We start from the raw sequence: 20,143 nt of genomic DNA on the forward strand, positions 1-20,143 counted from the left end.
GTGGATAGATATTGTAAAACAAACAAGTAATGCTCAATTCCATGGTTCCCGTCATCTTAAAGAGGGTCGAGCCGAGGCGAGTTTGAAAGTAGGTCAGACTTGCCTGCAGTACGCTCACAGTGTTCTCTGGTACAACGATCGCTTGACCCTCTCATTTTCTTCAGAGACATTTCTTCTTTCATAGTTCTCTTGCATCAAGGTGAGCGTTTCTCCATATACTGAAATAACTGTTGGTGAAAGTCAGACAACTCTATTGACATCCCCTGCTCAGTCCGTTGATTGTGTATACTTCTTCCAGCTATAAAACTCCCCTGATCCACACCCACTATCAATCATGAATCTTCTTGCTACATTCATATTTTCTCCCCCTTTTCCCCTCTGACTCCGAGGGGCAAACCGACCTGAGAAACCCCATCGTGAAAAACAGACAGAGGGGAAGTTGAGGCACGACTGATAAACAACAGTCTGACTGTAATCATCGATACATCCGTGAAAAACAAATCTCCAGGCAATCAATTTATGACGGCTTGTAATGAAAATGGTAAACAAGGTTAGAGTGACGACAGAACACATACAGTATCTGTCATACATGCACTTGGTCTGTCTCTAGACCAATGAGTTGTTTGTAACCCAACCTGTAACCCTTCGATTACACAAGTTGTTGTTGAGTGCATTGCTCTTTGATGGAAGTTCCAGTGAGATAATCCATTACTGCTGAATTGTTCTACTGCAGATGCATTGTGTTACAATGAAAGTGTCTGTGTTGCGTTGTAAACCAAAGCATGTATTGTTTTACCCCTTTTTTGCTGTCTGTAATGTATCTGTTATGAAACATTCAATCAGTGGCAATGAAAATGTATGTTGTAATAATATAATCAATAATCGCACTCAGTTTCATGTCAATACATTTGAACAATGGGATCCTTGCATAGAACTGTGCACATGCTTTGCAGCAACATAAATGTGTTCTGGATTCAGTCTGAATAGGCGTAGAGGCATTCGAAAGAGGAATGTGCATAACTTCTTCAGGCTGAACAAGTAAATGCCTGTAAAGGCTACTCAATTGAACTCTTTATGCGTATTTCTTTGTGTATTTCTTTCTTTATGTGTACGTCTTTCTTCGTGTATTAATAAAAGCATTCTTCTCCAATACACTACAGAATTCTTGCCGTTGGAGTGTTGGTCAACTCGACAGTGAAATTTAATGTAACGATGTAATGATGAAGCGTAAAAAAAAGAGTAAACAAGCGAAAATGAGAAATTATGGGCATAATTTATTTCCATTTTCCACTCAACATCGCAATGCAAAAAGGACCACTGCAAAGCTAAGTTGGATTGAATGTAGGATCTATTGGTGTTAGCTAATACACTGCTGTCTTGTTTACAGGATAACAACATCTACAACTGTTAATAAATAACATGAGTATTACAATAAATATTACAATATAAATACCTTCATTTAGAATATTAACAATCTTTTATTACACATTTACAATCTCATTTTGCCTATCATGAAACAAAAGGAATATGCACAATTTGCTGTCAAGAAGAATAATGTGAATTTCAAATAGTGTGGATGTGTTTGATGACTAGGCCCACCACAACCCTAATCCTAATTATCTCAAACAGTGACCAAAACCATTTCTTGCATTATATTATATCAGAGGTTCACAAACTTCTTCAGCCCAGGAACCATGGGGACTCACCACAAACAGACCCACGGCCCGATTTAGGCCCTAATCCACAGTTTAAGAAACTAGATATTATATAAATCCACTCACCCTTGTGTAGGAGTAAAATTGTACATAGAATATATTCTTTTCAGTCAAGATTCACTACAATTTCCATAATTAGGGTATTTCAGATGTAAATATAGATCCCAATATGTGATCCATTATGATTTTCAGAAGCATATCGTCATAATTGTCAATATCCATCCAAACCAACTCCCAAATAATCTCTGTAAATAAATAAATGTCCATGTTTGACGTCATTACTTCCTGCGAACAAAAGAAAATTATTTAAGATAAGGAGACTGAATATTTTTCTCCATCTGTACAAGAATGATCCAGTGGCACAAATCCACATGCCACCAGAGGAAAGTGTCTGTACAGGATTCAGCCGGGCTTGGCCTGGCCCTGTTGTCACCTTCAGACCCAGGAGTCCAGCGGTGGAGGTTTGCTGTCCACCAGGCCCACCGCAGGCCTTCCAGCTCTGATGAAGTGTTTTCTTTCAGTAAAAGCCTGGGTCAAAAAATATGCAAACAGCTGGTGTTAGAAAATTTGCAAAAACCCCGACAGCTGTGAACACGAATCACTTCATGAGCAAGCAATCTTGTAGCAAAACTTGTCAGCAGCCTCAGTTAAGTATACTGGACTGTATTCACAGGGAAAAGTTACTGTCATGAAGCTTGTTTTTTAGATCAAGTACAACCAAGATTTCACAGTGATCAAGAGTGTATTCAGTGCATCCAATTAAAAGATTACCTGGAGAGTCTCTCTCTCCATCATGGGCCCTTTTCCATCCCCTACTCTATCACTCTGCTCTAAGGTGGAGTACACATCTGTGAGGGAAAATGATAATAAAAATATTAGTAACAGACAATATGGCAAAGGTGTAGCAAAGAATGTTAGAAATACAGAGAGAGAAAGAACAAAAAGAAAATGCTGAAAAGTAAATACTGCAACAAATTATCCCCAGAATGCCCTGGAAATGTCTATCAATTTGTTCTGAGCCAAGCACTTGACACGATAACTAGTATCCTCTGAAAAGCATCATAATTTGTTTTAATTTTGTACTAGCAGTCTTTTTGCCAGAGTAGCTGTTTCTGCAAATAGCGGATCTTTCATTTTACAATGAAACTCTTCATATAGACCTAACCAGCTGCCAGAGGGAGCACCCCACCATTTTTTCGGGTTTTTTTTTTAGCACTTAATGCCCCTTTCAGGCAAAACAAATTTTCCAAAAGAACACCCAATTCATTTGGATTGAAATCCATGAGAGGCAAGTAGGCAAGTGAAATCAAACAACCGATTGAAAGTCTACATTTATACTACACTTATTTTTGTCCTCAAATTCATACTTCAAAAGGAATTATATTTGTTAAAGATTAGGGGTGCCCCAAAGGAACATTTCACCATTTATAAGGCGGCCTAGAGAGAAACCCTGTCTTAGTGGCTCACTTGGGGTATCACAGTGTGGGATGCTGGAGGTTGCTCTTAATGCTGGAAGTGGATGCCCTTTTAAAATAATGTTCAAATGAAATGTGACTGGTGATGCGTGAGTCGGTCGTGCCCCTGGCAGAGTCTATTCAGGCTAATAGCTGAGTCTGTGCACTGATAACCTTGGCAGCACATCACTGGTTTAGGGCTATGTTTCACAGGAATATGAGTTGGGACTCAAAATGCCCATTTCTTTGTCCCCACATGACAAAAAATCAGAATATGTTTTAATGGGCTTGTTCCCTGTGCTAGAGGATACGTTTCTCATTTGGGTGATGGGTTTAATAACCTCTTGCTTAGGGAATGCACGCAATGATTTGCTGACCTTGGTTTTTCTCCATGAGAGGCAATGTGATGTCATCATTGCCTTGCTTCCCACTCTTGGATTTTTTAGTAGTTCCTGTAGTTGTTGGCTTTGAGGGGGAAAAGGGAATACATGACTGTATGACAACCAGAATACAACGTGTTGGCTTCATATTCTTTATTTTGGATGTGACATGAGATAATGACTATATGAGCTTAGAGTCACTGGTCCCTTTCACACCTGGCGTTGACGTGCGTCTCGTATCCATGTATGTGTGTAGGTATGATTTGGCTGCATCAGATTACACACCTGACATTGAAATCTCTGGTATACACACTGAAAGAAATATCTCCTTTTTCCTCGCAAAACACAGATTTCACAGATTCCCTTCTATTGCTTTTTCCACATCCTGACAAATTACATTTCCATCTGAGTCCTAAAATCCAATTTTTTTTAAAAACAAGTGAAAAAATCTGCCAATGGGGTTAGATCATTTCTCTTGTTTCCAATGCAAATCAACTTGTTTCAAGAATTTTGTCGAATCATGTTTAATTTTCTTGATAGTAGTGCAGTGATCTGCCTTTTTCTGACTCGTTTCAAGATACTGACGCTCATTTCTAGAAAATTCCTGAAACAAGTGAAACTGCATTGGACACAAGTAGAGGTATCTTACCTCATTGGCAGAATTTTTCTCTTGTTTTAAGAAAAATAAGATTTGAAGCTTGATTATAAGACTAAATGACTCGTTAAGATGGACATTTTTTGCAGTGAAAGAGGGTCGTAGAGTCATGTGACATCCCAATGAACACGATTATGAAGCCAAAACAAACAATGTGTTGCAGAGCTCACTATGTATGCTGATATGTAAATGTGTATGTTGCTGTGTGTGTGTTAAATGGTCAGGAAATACTGTGAGAAAAACCTTGAAGTGGCTCTTGTTCCAGCCTGCCTTGTATAGATGGTTTCTCAGGTCCTTGTAGCCCCACACTGTCTGAAGCACATGGGCAGCAGCCTTGGTCTCACGTGCAGATTGGCTGGCAAGACATACATTAGACATTGCTGTAAATAATAGAGCACAGCCTTGAGAGCAATTCTCTCCTGTTGAATAAAATAGAATAATTCTGTGATTGCCCTGAGATTGACAGAAGTATGCACAGTGATATGTTAGTAATATTGTGAGCAATTGCTTCAAGGCGATGTGTTAAAAATAAAGATGATAAGCAGTCATACAATATTATGTGTTCATTCATATTTTGGAAAAAATTATATAATCTCTGAGACTTTAACTACATTTGTTTTGGCTTTCAAATTATAATTTAATCAATCTGTACACATATATTCGCTCCAATTTTGCTTTGTGCATTCAGTTCGAAATAGATTCCATTAATTTTGTGTGGAAGGGTAAGGGTTATATTTAAGTTGGAAGACATAACTGTACCTTGTCTTGTTGATGGCTACCAGTTTCTGAATGGCGTGACCCAGTATGAGAGCGCGGGCATTCTCTGGGCTGTCTGTGATGATCTCATGGATCGTATTCAAGATGGACACCACCGTGTCGCCCTCCAGGTTCTTGGCTGGCCGCTGCTGCCCACACGGCAGATTACTGACTAGGTCCCTCATAGCATAGCTCCCTGTAATGAGAGGAAGACACCATCGCAAATTCAATGTGTGTGTGTGTGTGTGTGTGTGTTCCCCATATGTATGTGGAAGAGAGTTACAAGCCCATACCTATCAAGTCTTTATTCCGTCGGTCTATGGCCAGGTTACGGAGAGCGATAGCCACGGCTCGCACCACTTTGTCCGCATCTGAACGCAGCAGCTCCACCAGAATAGGAAGCCCTTTCTCCTTTCTAACTGTGGCCCGGATGTAGCTGGACCACTAGGAGCACAAACACAAAACACAACAGCTGACTGATGTTTAACTTAAGAACACAAAGCTGCACTGCAGACTGATGTTTCACTGAAGGGACACAACCACGTTGTGTGTATAAACATGTGTGTGACAAATAAACGGAACCCATTCCCTCTGTATCAGTCTCAGAGAAAATGAAATCAAAGTTCACACACACACACACACACACACACACACACACACACACATCCTTATACTTCTGTCCTCATGAGGACCATCCATTGACTACATTCATTCCCTATCCCCAACTCTAACCTCAACCCTCACCACTGCATGCCTAACCTTAACCCTAAATGCTGACCTTAAAACAATGGTTTTCAACATGGGGTCCGGGGACCACCAATGGGTCCTTGAGGAGGTGCCACTTTCACTGTTATCTCTCTACCTATAATATAGATAGTCTTTGGGATTTTGGACAAAATCATATCTAACAATAAAAATATTCTCTGATTTGGGTCCGAGAGACAAAATCTCATCAAATGGGGGGTCCGTGGCCCTAATCTGGACTAAATTAGGGGTCCTTGATATGAAAAAGGTTGAGAGTCACTGCCCTAAAACAGCCCCTTGAAAAAGTGAGGACTTCACTTCGCAAAAATGTCACTCTGAAGGTTTAAAACTCAAATTGGTTCTCACAAAGATAGAAGTACAGGAACACACACTCACACACACTCTCATACACACACACACACACACACACACACACACACAGCTGTTGGACTGCACCCTCACTGGCCTGCACTCACAGCCCAGTGTCCTGCAGCGAGGTTCTGCAGCGCTCCTGCAGCCGCCTCCAGGGTGTTGTGGTTCTGAGTGCGAGTGAGGAGAGACAGGTAGAGCCGCACCACCTCGGGCTGGTACAGCAGCTCCAGCCCTTCAAACAGAGAGGCAGAGAAAGTCAGGGGCGTTGTTTCATTAAACCTTAAGCTGTGGCAAAGTCCCTGCATCACCATCAATAACTGATGACTGACAATATATTGTTATTTGATTAGTGTGACGAATCATTAGATGTAGGTCACCAAACCATCTTGCACAGACGCATACAGCTTAGCATTAACACTGGACCTGAATCCTTTTCAGGTCCAGTGAAAATCCTACTATTCACACTATGGCACATTATCAATGGTAATTTTTAAGTAATATAAACTCGCACATGTGGTGCACATTGAACAAAAATGTGTTGCCAATTTGACAGCTCAGACAACACACATCTTTTGAATAATTTCACAGTGTGTATACAGTGTGCTGCTCAGTGTGTCAGTGGATACCTCCTGCAGTTTTCTGTACTCAGCCAGCGGAGGCTGCTGGACCGCTCACAAGCAATATAATCCTGACCTGGGACTGTAACATGCTTGTCATTCTGATTTACATTCTGTGAAGCGTGGGAGGCACGGCTCAGCTCTGATCTCTGTTCCGACAGCAGCCTGATTCACATACACAGTGCAGAGTCCTACGGTGCCTTTGTGACATTTTCTGTCACATTTCTCACACACTGTACATATGTTTTAATTGCTTATGACAGTCATTAAGCTCCATTTTTCATCTTAATAATATAAACAATATTTAAAGATAGGTAGGCCTTTCTGTATCTCATATATACAGTATATATATATCAATGTACATGGGTCATATCTTGTGCAAATCACAGAGCCAGTTCATATTATCAGAGGCAATATTGCTGCTGTCGATGTTGCCAGATAAAAATGTTATCAGTCTTTCACTTGGTGGGTCATTCTCTTTCAGTATTGCAACTGTCCTCAAGAGGTGCAGGCACTGATCCGCTGCTTTGCATTTAAATGGCTTCTCTTTCAGCCCTTGCCAGCATCATGCATACAAAGCAAAATAACATCACAGATAACAGGTATTGATGCCTGATTGTAGTAAGATGATAATATATAATTTAACCATTTTAGAAGTCCTCCATAATCTGTCTACTTTATATCTATTAGTCACAACAGACGACCCTTTCTCAAATGTTAAGTAGAACTAAATAGGCCCTTTGCAACGCTAAATACAGGCATAGTGCATAGTGAAGGCATAGTGCAGTGTTTTATGTGAAATCATCACAAAAATTACAAATATTATATACCTTTCATTGGTTCTGTACGTTTTGGTAAATCCAATGTACCGTATTTTCTGTCCAAAAATCCATTTTTCCAACCTGTACATCGAAATTATAAGCAGAAGCATGAGCACAGATTGACACACACATACACACACACACATTGACACACAACACACACACACATACAAACACTAGTTTTTATGATAATAATATACAACAAAGGCACAATATTGTCAATTGATGCTATAGAGTAATAGGCGGACTGACCTTGACTGAACCACTCCTCTGACGAATAGGGTTGAAAGGGAAAAAGAAAGAAAGAAAGAAAGAAAGAAAGAAAGAACAGTATGTCACAGATTACATTGTGCTGCAGTAGAAACTCAGAGCTCCTCCATCTGGTCAAACAGCACTAGAGTGGATGTCTGTTGTGTAACCATGTGCTCTTGCTTGTTTAGGGTTAGGCTTAGGCTCGGAGCGACATTCTTCTATTTTGTATAATTAGGTGAAACATTAACATTGATCAAAAGCCACAAAAGATACAAAAAAAAAAATCAACTGATCGCCTCTAACTCTAACTTCATTAATTTCCCTATTAAATTGTTCCTTCCAGCACAAAGCTTTGACAACTGCTGCAGCCTTGTAATTATGTTTGCTGTAACTCAAACAGTATATAGGTTACTCATCACTGGCAGGATTCTTCGGTACTTTTACACCAGATAACTGATGTAACTTAATGTACGAGGCAGCTTGCCAATTTTTGAATCTGACACCCCAGATGAAAGTTGTCTCCTGCAGAGCAAAATCTAACATCAGCTCCTACATGTTGAGGTTTTTGAAATATACAGGTGTTCACAGGCGAGACACACAAAAAAGGGACGAGAAATGTGAGATCCAGTGCTTAATTTGTGCCGGATCTCGCGGTTTTGGACTACCTGCATTCCGGTAGGCTACTTATTTGCATGGACCCGGCACCTCTGGTGGCATGAAAGTTGTTTTTGTTTTTTTGGGGGTTTTTTGTCTGCCATGTAATAATCCCAGTAATTGACTCTTCCTTTCCCCTCCATTGCAAAAACCGAATTGGCTCATTTCCATATAAAGACAGGTGATTACTCTATTAGAAAGTAGCAACAAGCGCATAGTAATCACGTCACATGAGTGAGCTGCTCTGCAGAGTGTGTTATGGTAAACTTCAGACATCGTCATGGCTAAAAGACAGTTGAATTTGCTGTCCATATGTCCGCTGTGTGGACTATTTTTGGAAAATTAGACAAGGTAAGCATGTTTTGGTTTTTTTGTAAACGTGTTACAGTTCTCTGCTGGGACAATAACGTCTAAATTCATATTTGCATAGATGAAAACAGAAATTATTTGGAGTGCGGACCTGTAAGTCCCACAGTTAAATATGTGGGACATTGCGCATGTTATGTTGAGTGTCCAGAAATAATTGGTAATATAATTGGTTGAGTGAAGGGCTTTCAAACCCAGCCAGGTCCAGCTGAGTGTCGCATTTAGGCCGACTTCTAGCTGCATGGCACGACCATGATACGTTTTATTTCTGTCATTTCATTATTCGCTGACATTGTTTCCTACGTTCAAAGTAGATATCCTATGAAAGTATTTGTGTTGAATATTGATGCGTAACTACTCGAGCCAGAATGTGTCTCGTTGAAATTAAATGGTTGAAGCCATTGCAGTTTCCTTGATTTGTTTATGTATGATTAGGATATCTCACAGCCAAGTGTGAGGGCATTTTATGTTGTGTACAGTTCAGTTATATCTTTAGTCCACTAATTGAAGGGCAAGTTTGTAAAAACCCATTGTTTTGGACAAAATGAGCATTATGTAGCCTATGCAATAATCAAATATTGTTATAGGTCAGCAGTAGTCGGAGCTCTAAGGTCATATAATCATTTAGTAATGTTTAGGCTGTTAGGTCTACAGTAAGCTATATGGCTGCACTGAGCACCACCGTGCCTCCAATGCGCTTGTTGTCTTGATATGTTCTGGAACCTTTTCCCTCCAGACCGACTCACGGGAACACCGACCCCTTGGTGTACCTCATCATTTACAAATTAAGCACTGGTGAGATCTATGCCAGAGACCAAGACAAGACAAGCCCAAAACAAATCAGGCAAAGCATATTTGCAAAAAGAGAATGTGTTTGCTTGTGTGCAGTGTGACAGGACTTTTATATGTAGTGCTGTCAAGTTTAGAGACGTTGGAGTATACAATTATTTAATATATGATATAAGAAATAAAAATCCCATTGAAACTGAAAACAAGCAGATAATTGCCAGAGGAAGGAAGGAAGAAACAAATGGAGCTTTAAATAGAATAGGATTGCATTCAAAAACTATAAAAGCTGCAGAAAATTACCCCTGAAGGCACTGTGCTTGTGAAGGCCAACATATCAGCGCATCTGTCTTAGTGATCTGAGCTGGAGGAGTTGTACTATTATAGAGCACTTAAAAAGTCTTAATTTTGGATGCTAATTATTACAGCGGTTGATAAAATCTGAACGGCTCAAGATAGATGCCCCCAAATTGGGTTTTGATTAGCCGGGGGGCAAATGAATCCACCTGTGAAATGGGATGATAGTTGCTTCACAAACGGCAGAGATAATGAAAATCTGAAAGCTCTGAAAGCCATTGTGATAACACCGAACTATCACGCTGGAATAATACAACAACTAATGCTTATTCTGGTGTTATCACATATCATGGCCTACCAACCTTTGGCTCTTTTCCCTCCAAAACATTCAGCCTCATTCTTCTTCTTCTGGTGCCCTCCTGGCCTCGGCAAGTGATTGGCATGTGGCTCCTGAAATCGCTCTGCCCCTGGCACTTCTTTGTGAACGTGATAGGACAGGTTTCGCAGGATGCAGACACAGTTTTCTACTGACTAAACGGAGGACAACAAGATGAGATTTCAATCAAAGATACTACACAGAAGATTATACAGCAACACAATACAGACGTCTACACTGTGGCTAATTCCCTAATTCCCTTTCCTGCAATCTCTTCAGATGAAACTTTAATGATGCCCTTGAGAAAATTGGGGATCCTGGGGAAATCCCAGAGAGTTTTGAGAATCTTACTCCATCTATGCTTTGGCAATGATCTAATTAATGTTAAACGTATCAATCAGACAAAATTGAGTTTTACAGGCTATTAACTCCAATATGATGTAAAGTCAGTGAAGCTTGAGAAACAAGTGTCAATATCAGTGGATTTATAGCAATTAGAAAAGGAGAAATTATTATTGACTATTTCAGCATAAGCAATGATATTACTTGACAGTACCTTAAAAGAAAAAATCAACCCAAATAGCAGATAGACTTTAAGTGTTACAACATAGTATTTTGCACTCGCAAAACGACTAACAACCTCAATTAAACTGCACGAATGTAATTATTTTTTATTTTACTGAACAGGCAAGATGTCTAAAGCATGTATGGTGTCCTGGAAGTCCTGAATCTGTAATAATCACAATGCTGAGTCTGTAGCAAACCCAGTCTCTAAATCTCTCTTCATTTGTGGCATGTGATCCCTATGGTGTAAGAGCAGCTAGTATTTTTTACTGCAGGTTCGTAAAGTTGGAGTGTTCCTTAAAAAGGGTCTGATTACTTTATTGTGTTTTCGTGCACCAAGTTGGATGGCATCTCAATCTCACTGATACCTTCACTTCCCAATATTTACTTTACCCCCTCACTTCTGAATCAATGTAAAGTACATGTAATGCTCTGTGAGAACTCAAAGAGGGCTCAAAGTGCAAAGTAACTAACATGCGAAGACCTCAAAATGGCCGAAACAATATTCTTAAATTGATCGTGGGTTGATTTTTTCTTTAGTTCATCTTCTCAGTGTGATGGCTTCAGTGACCTTATTGTTAGTCTCCTTGTTGACAACAGCTGACTGAAGGGCATGAAGGAGTGCGTCCACCAGCCCCTCACACTCCCTCAGCCTCTGTCGAGCCTCTGCCCCGTCTGAGCTGACATTCCTGCAAAAACAGCTCCGTTAGCAAGCTGGGAGAACTACATGTATTACATCCTGTGAACAAGTCAGGTTTTAGCATTTGTCCCTTGACAGTGCGGGAGTCACAGGTACCTCAGACACCCAGAGGTGTTCTTGAAGACCGTGGTCCATTCAGCGGTCTGCAGCCTGGAGAGCTCAGTGGTTTCTCTCCTCCAGCCTGAGTGTGGAATGATGACTTCATCAGTCAGGGTCTGAAGCCCGTGGTTGATGACCGTCATCTTCAGTGGCTCATGTGAAGAGAGGTTCCATAGAGTCCCTGCATGGAAAAGAACATGAAAATGGTAGACGTTACTTCATGTCTTATGTGACAGGTTGTGTTTCTAGGAAGACTAAGAAGAAATGTATCTGTACCTGTGACTAACTCTCTGACCTCCATGCTGCTGGACTTCCTCAGCAGTCTGACTAACGCCGGGATGCCATCACAGGTCTTGATGGCCACTTTGTTATTATGATCTTTTCCATAGGATATGTTGCGCAAGGCGCCGCAGGCCTTGCGATGGACCTCAGCTTTAGGATGGTCCAGCAGCTCTACCAGTATCGGCACCCCCTTCAGCTGCCTGACCTCCTGCTTGATGCGATCGTTCTCGTAACACAGGTGCTGTAAATAGGCGGCGGCGTTGGACTTGACCGGGTCCATCGGGTGGCTGAGCATGGAGATCACCTCATGCAGGTTGGGGTCTCTCCAGCGTGGGTCTCTGCGGATGCTGTCCAGGCTGACCATGCTGCTACGTTTGTGGGGGAACTGTAGGGTCTGGGCTCGGCACATGGCCTGGAAGAAAGGGTTCAGGTTCCCCTCCAGCTGGGACATAATGGCCTCATCATAGCCACCTCTGAAGAGACAGAGAAAGGAGTGTGTGTGTGTGTGTATGTGTGTGTGTGTGTGTAGGGATCAGGACAAGGAGTACAACGGTATTGCCATGAAAATGTACATAACTATCAATCTTCTGTTTCGGCATCTGTATCATTTTACTCTTGTAAACATTCAACAGGTTAAGCGAAACAGGTTGAATGAAATTTCTGAATCTAACAGACTGCGCTTCAGAGAGTTTAACAGCATAAGAGAGTGGCTTGTACCTTTGTGAACAGCTCTGTCACTTTATATGGGCCAAGGAAAAAGCTTCTGGCAGGCAGTAACAGGTGAAACCTCCTTATTTATCGACTTTGCGGCAGGCTGCCATCCCTGATTGATACCACCTGCTACTAAACTGCTGTCCATCTGTCTTTCCTGTTCTCCAGGCTGAACTGGATAGAGGCGTCTGCTGGGCGTCTATGCAGCTATCTAACATGAACAGTCATCACTGTAGGTCCTGTGTGCTAAAATGAGGTGGAGGGTTGACTTGTATGTTATTTGATGTGTTCACTACTGTAGCAACACTTTGCATCACAACAAGACACCATTTATTTTATTGAATTATTTTTTTGTGATGCTTTTCATAGATGATTTATCTTTGCATTCAGAACTTTGAAACTGTATATCATTAGATAGGGGTCAATAAATTAAATAAAAAAATGCATTTTGATCAAACTTTGTGATGTAAATTTGGTTTACTGTAAAGTTAAATAAGTCTGCATTCAACATTTGGCCACATTTACATTTGTTGTTGTTTTCCTGTAATATCATTATGTTTTGTTTATTCCTGTTATCAATTTCAGTTGTGTCTCTGTCATTGTGATACGTCTGTTTGTTTTGAAATGAGATATTTTTCTAAGCCCACTGTTTTTTTTTATCTTGCACAAATTTGCACTCTTTCTCTTCTTTCTGTTTTTATTACTGTGTTTTATCGTTGTTTTATTACCTCAGTTTTCACTGTCCAAATGAACTAAGTAAACAAATTAATCTGCACTACATCACAGTCTTCCAGTCTCACTAAAAAGTGTGTTTCTGTGGTAAATGAGGACCGCGACTGTGAGCGCCGAACTTCTCCGTACAGAATGAACAACCAACAAATGTCAAAAATCAATGGTCTGTCTAGTGGAAAGCAGAGCATTAGCCTTTGTTAAAGGTAAACTCATTATCAGAGAATCTATTGATATTCCACTGACACAAATTAAATGTCCTTTACCTTCACTGCATATTCTCCAAGCGAAAGAACTACTTAAATGGGAGTCAAAGATTGCCCTTAAATCAATAGGGTCCCTCCCAAACCTGCCGCAGAGAACAAGGTTAGCGCAATAATCATATAATTTCCTCAAAGAGATAAGTCATTATCTACTGTAAACTATAATTGCATTGAATGAGTAAACATTCAGAGTAACAGACTGATTTACTGGTTGATGTTCTCTTGGCTCTTTTATTGTGTCCAGATGCAGGTAGAGACCGATCTGAATGTGCCTCTTGATGATCCTGGCACCATGGCAACCACACCGCAGTAAAAACAAGAGGCTTATAAAAAACATTTGCCCAGTTTCCCCTGGGGGATCATTAAAGTTTAATCTAACCCGCAGCACTGTTACCTGGTTCTCGACGGCTCCCTGAGGAGCTCCATGGTGGTGATTGGCCTGAACTGGTGGATGCCCCCCAGTGTTGGGTAGCTGGCAGCCGGGTGGTCGGTCTTCACGTCCGCGGCGTCTTCTCCCTGTTCGCCCAGGCCTTCGTCCTCAGGCTGGGTGCTGAGGCCCGAGGGAGCGTAGCTGTCCCTGGGGAAGGGCAGGGTGTAGTGCGCCCCGGGCTGGAGGGTTTTGGAGGGCCAGTAGCTGTGAAGTGCAACGCGAGAAAGGCTCCCATACCCCGCACACAGGTCGCCTCCGAGGCCTCTAAAGCTGTCAGGCAGGGTGTAGACGCTGCTCTGTGCGTCTGCGTTCGCCGGCTGGGGCTCCCCGGGCCAAGGCAGTGCGGTGCTGCCGCTGCTGGTAGCTGTGGTCGGTGTGAGGGACTCGGAGAGCTGGCTGTTTGCTGCAGGAGCGGGCGGCTCAGGAGGGTCATCTTCAACCGCCGGAGCTGGTGTGGGATCAGGTGCGTCAGACGTCTCCAGGTTAAGCTGCGTCTCTAAGGATTCTGGGGTCTCAGCCTGTTCGCCCTCCTGTTCCACAGCCTTGGAGTCCTACAATGATTAATGCACCGCAAATATAATCTCTGCAAAAGCTTAATCAGAATCTCTGTCGCTCTTTAAAATCCCATCTTGCAGAAAGCTCTCAGGGGTCACAGACTCTTCTCTCCCATTATATTGCATGCCACCAAAGAGCTGCGTTATGAGTCAGAGGAGGAACTATTTGGTCTCATTTTAGCTGAGGGATGATCAAACATATCTCTGTTAGCTATATGTTTATCCCCCCATTAAATCTGTACAGCCCACCCCAGCTCTTGTCTCCAAGGAATGATCCATCATCTTCATTCCAGCACATTCCTGGCTTTGTGCGCCACCAGTAAATAATGAATTCTTCTTGCCTGCCAATGAATAATGAGTTCCCCCTGTTGAAAATGAGTTTAGATTGGACTCTGATGAAACAAGTTGAGGTCCAGCCACTGTTGAGAAGTAGAGTAAATTGCAGGAAATTTAATTGTTTGGTTGTTTAAATTGTTTTGATTTTAACTCTTTCATTGCAGGGTGTGACCAAGACTGACTTATTGTTATTCTTAAAGCACACAAATTTGTGAAATGATCTCAGTCTGAAATACAATATCTATATTTCATTAAAATCCATGGTATCATTGCCCCAAATGACTATTTGACTTCCCAGATATATTCTAATAGCCAAACAGTTTAACTGAAAGTCATTTTTGTAGCCCACAGGACTTCTGTTGAAGAGCATTTTACAATATATTTAATGGATGTTTCATATTAAAAACACATAATGGCTCAGTCTTGGCAAGATCGGCGCAGTCCTAAGAGAAATATTACTGTTATCCTTTTCTACTACAAGAACAACACATTCTCATAAATTCTGTGATATGAGCATGAACTCTGAAACACAGATTGTGTTGCGGAGATGATTTATGTGAAGATTATGTTCCTCCACCACAAAAGGATTATATGACAATAGCACGAATTGGATATTCCATTTTCACGTGTTCGTCACATGACAAGGTTAGCTAATGGTTACGTTTAGGCAACAAAAACAACTTTGGTTAAGGTTTGGGTTAAAGGAGGGGTATCATTTGCTTTTTCAGCAATTTTATATAATTACCTGGTGTCTATAAAATACATCTGTTGATTTTTTTTTCAGTAAAATCGTATAGTTATAGCTTTAGCTATTCACTTCCCAGTGTTTGTTTCTCACCTACAAGAAAATAGGTGTTTATATAAGTAGCTTCTAATGCTAATGAGCTACTGCTCTGATTGGCTGGCCATTCTGGAAGGCCGGCCCTGCTATTAGCGCTGATTGGTCGATTTCAGACAGTCCAGTGTCTTCATGAACACTGGAGCAAAATCTTGTAAACTGGCTTGTACAAAGGGGCATGTTTTTTAATTGGTGACTCTGGGGAAACGGCATAGTAACATGATTTTGTTTTTTTACTGTGATTACTTCACGCCTCCAAGAACCAAAATCACCATAAATACTAAGAATTGTCACATCCTAGGATACCCCCCCCTTTAAGGTTTTGGTCATGGATAAGAAAAACTTGGGTTAGGGTTTGGGGTTAGGGTTAGGTTTAGGTGTGGGGTTTAGGGTTAGGGTTAGGTTAACCCTAAAACTCACAAAAAAATAAAAACTTAATTCACAGTCGAAAACTTATTCGCCTTAGTTGGGAATTAAACCCGGGTAACTACTGCCTGTTTCTTGTTGCATCCTTGCATCCTTTAATCCTTTCATAGAGGGAAAACTTATTGCTCACACTTTTCGTACATTTTAAATCATCATGCTAATTTCATTTCAAATTTCAGGAGACCAGGCTCACAGGAAATATAATTTAAGGTAGAACTACATTTGTTGTTTCAATTGTAGTCAAGGACAGAGAGTTGTATGAGTTTGAGGTCCAGAGTGAAAAAAGACAAATACATAAATGTACTGGGAAGGAGAACATTTTTTTAAGAGCCTGCATTCTCTGCCAATCTATCCTAAACATTTCTACTATTTAATACAGGAGAAGAGTTTTGTACTGTACTTGGGGCTAGCTGCAGACCAAATCTGATCAAACATAAAGGCTCGAACCTCTGTGTCTGTCTGCTGCGGGGTGTCCATCTCCATGGAGCTGTCGTTGGTGGATGTCATCATAGAGGTGTTAGAGGTGGGCGTGTCCAGCTCGTCATTGCCGGACGGGTTTTCCAGACTTGGCTCTTTAGCCTCCTGGGAAAAGGGCAGCGGAGGGGGCCCCTCTGAAGTCTGCTCCTAAACCACACACACACACATACACACACAGAAATTAGTAAGAGATGAGATGCAATGTCATAGACCAGCATCCCTCCGACCCCGCTGGAGAGAAAGATGAATTGTACACAAACGAGGAAATGATTAAAGGGTAGACGGCACCGTGATAACCCACCATTAATCTCAGAGAGACATGAATATAGAGGGATGGCAGGTATTATCTAACAGTGAGAAGAGTTGGTCCTGTTTAATTAAGTGGTTGTGGGGACTAGGGGTCTCTCCTGTGATCATCATATCCCGGTGTGCTGACCCTTCGCTTCCTAACTGCTAAAACTGACTATATACAGTATATTTCATATTTTCTCCACTGGGATTTGATGTGAGCAGCCTCTGTTATTCCCAGTAATACAGGAGTTATTTGCCATTTACCAATGCCGACTCTTGAACCAACAATGCAGCCACTGTCCTGGAATATGTGGTTATTTTAGTACTTTATACACAACTATTTCAGAGAGATTAACTAAGTTGTGCTCAAAGTCGAGGTGCTGCCTATAAATATATCAGTAAAAGTAAAATATAGACTCTATTTATTGCATTAAAACTGAACTTAACTTTTCTTCATTTTCAAAGAAATGTGCTTCGTGAACTAGAGTGTATTAATTATTCAGCAACTTGGTCTGAGACAGAACTAGAAGCAGCATTTGAGTGTGAACATTATTCATCCTGATCTTTTTTTTTTTTAACCTCACATTGATTTAAATGCATTCGCAAAAACTTGCTTCACTGGACTAATGAACTCAATAGGTATTACTTTTGAAGCTGATATCTGATAAGATAAGCTTTTTTCTGTCTTGTGGGCTGTCTGATTGCAGCAGTTGCATTTCACCACAATCAAAAAAAACAAAAAAGAAAGATTCTATAATAGAGAAAGAATCAATCAATTCCACTGCATCACTCTTAATCCAGCAAATCCGTGTTCTTATGTTGTTCAGTTGTTTCCAGTGGATAACCTGGCTCAAGGGTATTTTAATTAAGTTTACCCACTCTCTAAATCAATTTCCATCTTACAAAATTGCACGTTTTACCTCACCTGGAATTAATCAGCCTATACTGAAGTCACAGTGTGCTGGAATAAGACTGTAAGATAAAAAACAAATAAGCTGCTAAATCTCCCAAACTCCCCCATTTTCTGAGGCTGCAGCATCAAACCAAATAAGTGCTGAGAAGTGCCGAGAACTCAGCTCCACTGCATTAAATCAGGCTGCAGCGAGCAGCTCACTGAATCTACACCTAGATCTAACTCATAATGGGGAGGGAGAGCTTGATTCACTCAAAACCTCCATTTTTCAAACACAACACCCAACACAAGAGTCCTCGTCTCCGTGCAAATAAATGTGTCAGAGGGGCGGGCGGATGAAAGGGTCACACAGGAGAAAATTGGCAGTGGAGATGATCCTGGCTTGAACGCCTCTGAGGGAGGGTGATTGGACATTGTTTGGCAGTGCTGAATGAATGCCGGGCAAAAGAGAGGCAGGGTACTGCTGTCCTCTATAGACAGCTTGATTAAGGAATTGGAGGACGATAATAGGCTGGATGGGGGCCGGTCTGCTGCTGGCCGGGACACTGAGAAGACCCTGCTGTCCCTGTCTGGGTCAAGCTTCAGGGAAGGCCAGGCCACAGTGAGTCAAAGCTTATTTAAATAACTCACTGCACCATCACTAACTAAGAGGGCTCATGCAGCCAAAGAGGCTTGGCTGATGCTTCTGATTCTGACTTGGCTTTACAAATGAGACACAGTGGATAGATGTTAGGTTCAGTGATGCAGAAGACAGAATGACATGATTAGCGTCTTGTTTCAGTCAACTCTCAGCATCAAGGCCAACTGCAGTGGCGTATTATTTTTGGGAGGCTCAGAGTCTGATCTTATGCTGAGTGAGTTCAGATGTGGTGACCAGCTCAAGGGCACCACAGACACAAGCCATGTTTGATACAAATTCATTACAATGGGAGGATAACACATGAAAGAAGAGGGTGATAAAAATGGGTGCTCGCTATTGCAATATTATTACAGATCTGGGGGGCAAAGTAATTTTGTAGTGATCAAAGTTGGGAATAAATTAGTATTAGCAGCCACTTTGTCTTTATCAAACCATGGGATTGAAACAGTAATGGGTCCACAAGATAATAAAACATGACGTCAAGCCACTGATGTCAGAAGGCATTAGTCACTACTCTGTCACAACTCATCCATCCCCAGTATCTGGGTGTTGAATCAGATGTGTTCACATTGGTGCCTGTCAGTTTACAGAAGTTACTGTACATTGTAAATCAAAGTGACACTGACATGAAGGATGAATTTGAAAAAGCCTTTTTTGCATATTTCAGACTTTTCAGCTGTAGCAATACCACTGTGCATTAGCCTATTATGCAATACAAATCTGTTTATTTAAATATTTTACCTTGTTTAACCTAAATACAACCAGGCTATTTAGAGCACATACTTATTTACAATGGTGGCCCAGGGGAAAAAAGCAATACATCATGTATAGGATATCCCTTCCCAAAGTTTCTATTGAGCATTTGGAGCCTTCTTTCACTCCTGGTTACATATGCTAGATGGCTCTGATCCTCAAACAGTTAAACACTGCATGGTCAGATTTAATGTCTCTCTGACACACGGTGGCTATACATTATGGTGGGCTAGAGTTAGAGTGCGTTAGAGTGTGTGCAGCATATTCCCCCAGGGAGACGTCTCACAACCTCTCCTTATCCTTATAACGCAACCAATAATTATCCTCCTTATATCCTCCATATAAGCTTGCAACATACGCACACACATACTTACACATGCACACACACACAGGCACACACACACACACACACACATACACCTGATAAAGATGTTAGCATCATGTCCCCATGCACACAAGGAGACTGCACCGAGCAGCGGTGAGAGGCGACAGGATTGCTGTCTCCTTCACCCAGCATGACAGAGGCAGAATGCAAAGCTGTGCAAGGCTACAGTTATCTGCAGGAAAAAAAAACCTGATGAGCGGAAAAAAGAGGGAGGGTACAGAGCAAATAGAGCCATTCCACAACACACTTACCTCTTTCACTTCAGCAGGCATTGCCAAATCTTTTCTGCTTCCCCACAAATGATGAACAAGAAGCGTCCCCTATGAGACAGCGTCTGTTTTTCTGCTGCTGCTGATTTTTGCCTTCACTCTCCCTTCGAGCATTGAGGCAGTTCAAACATGAGCAGCCATCCTTCCTCCCAGCTCTCACTAACACACATCCTCTCTCTCTCTCTCTCTTCTCTCTCTCTCTCTCTCTCTCTTTCTCTCTCTCTCTCTCTCTGCCCCC

At 41.5% G+C, this 20,143-nt stretch overlaps 1 protein-coding gene across 1 annotated transcript; it reads right to left on the minus strand.

Moving 5' to 3' along the window:
• Positions 1-1,922: 1,922 nt before the first annotated feature.
• arvcfa (ARVCF delta catenin family member a) lies at positions 1,923-19,908 on the minus strand. The gene is made up of 17 exons (XM_071522341.1): positions 19,888-19,908; positions 16,625-16,801; positions 13,988-14,574; positions 11,885-12,363; positions 11,606-11,789; positions 11,381-11,498; positions 10,232-10,400; positions 7,767-7,784; positions 7,524-7,595; positions 6,181-6,308; positions 5,254-5,404; positions 4,964-5,156; positions 4,448-4,559; positions 3,547-3,634; positions 2,487-2,563; positions 2,149-2,243; positions 1,923-2,000 (listed from the first exon to the last, which is right to left on the minus strand). Exons 1-16 carry the CDS (start codon positions 19,906-19,908, stop codon positions 2,151-2,153), a joined length of 2,667 nt encoding a protein of 888 aa, XP_071378442.1. The 3' UTR covers positions 1,923-2,000; positions 2,149-2,150.
• Positions 19,909-20,143: the final 235 nt, after the last annotated feature.

Source organism: Centroberyx affinis, unplaced genomic scaffold, assembly GCF_046629955.1.
Source record: "Centroberyx affinis isolate AG114_WGS23_722 - 3 ecotype Tasmania unplaced genomic scaffold, CSIRO-AGI_Caff_v1 ptg000977l_1, whole genome shotgun sequence".
Taxonomy (NCBI): Eukaryota; Metazoa; Chordata; class Actinopteri; order Beryciformes; family Berycidae; genus Centroberyx; species Centroberyx affinis.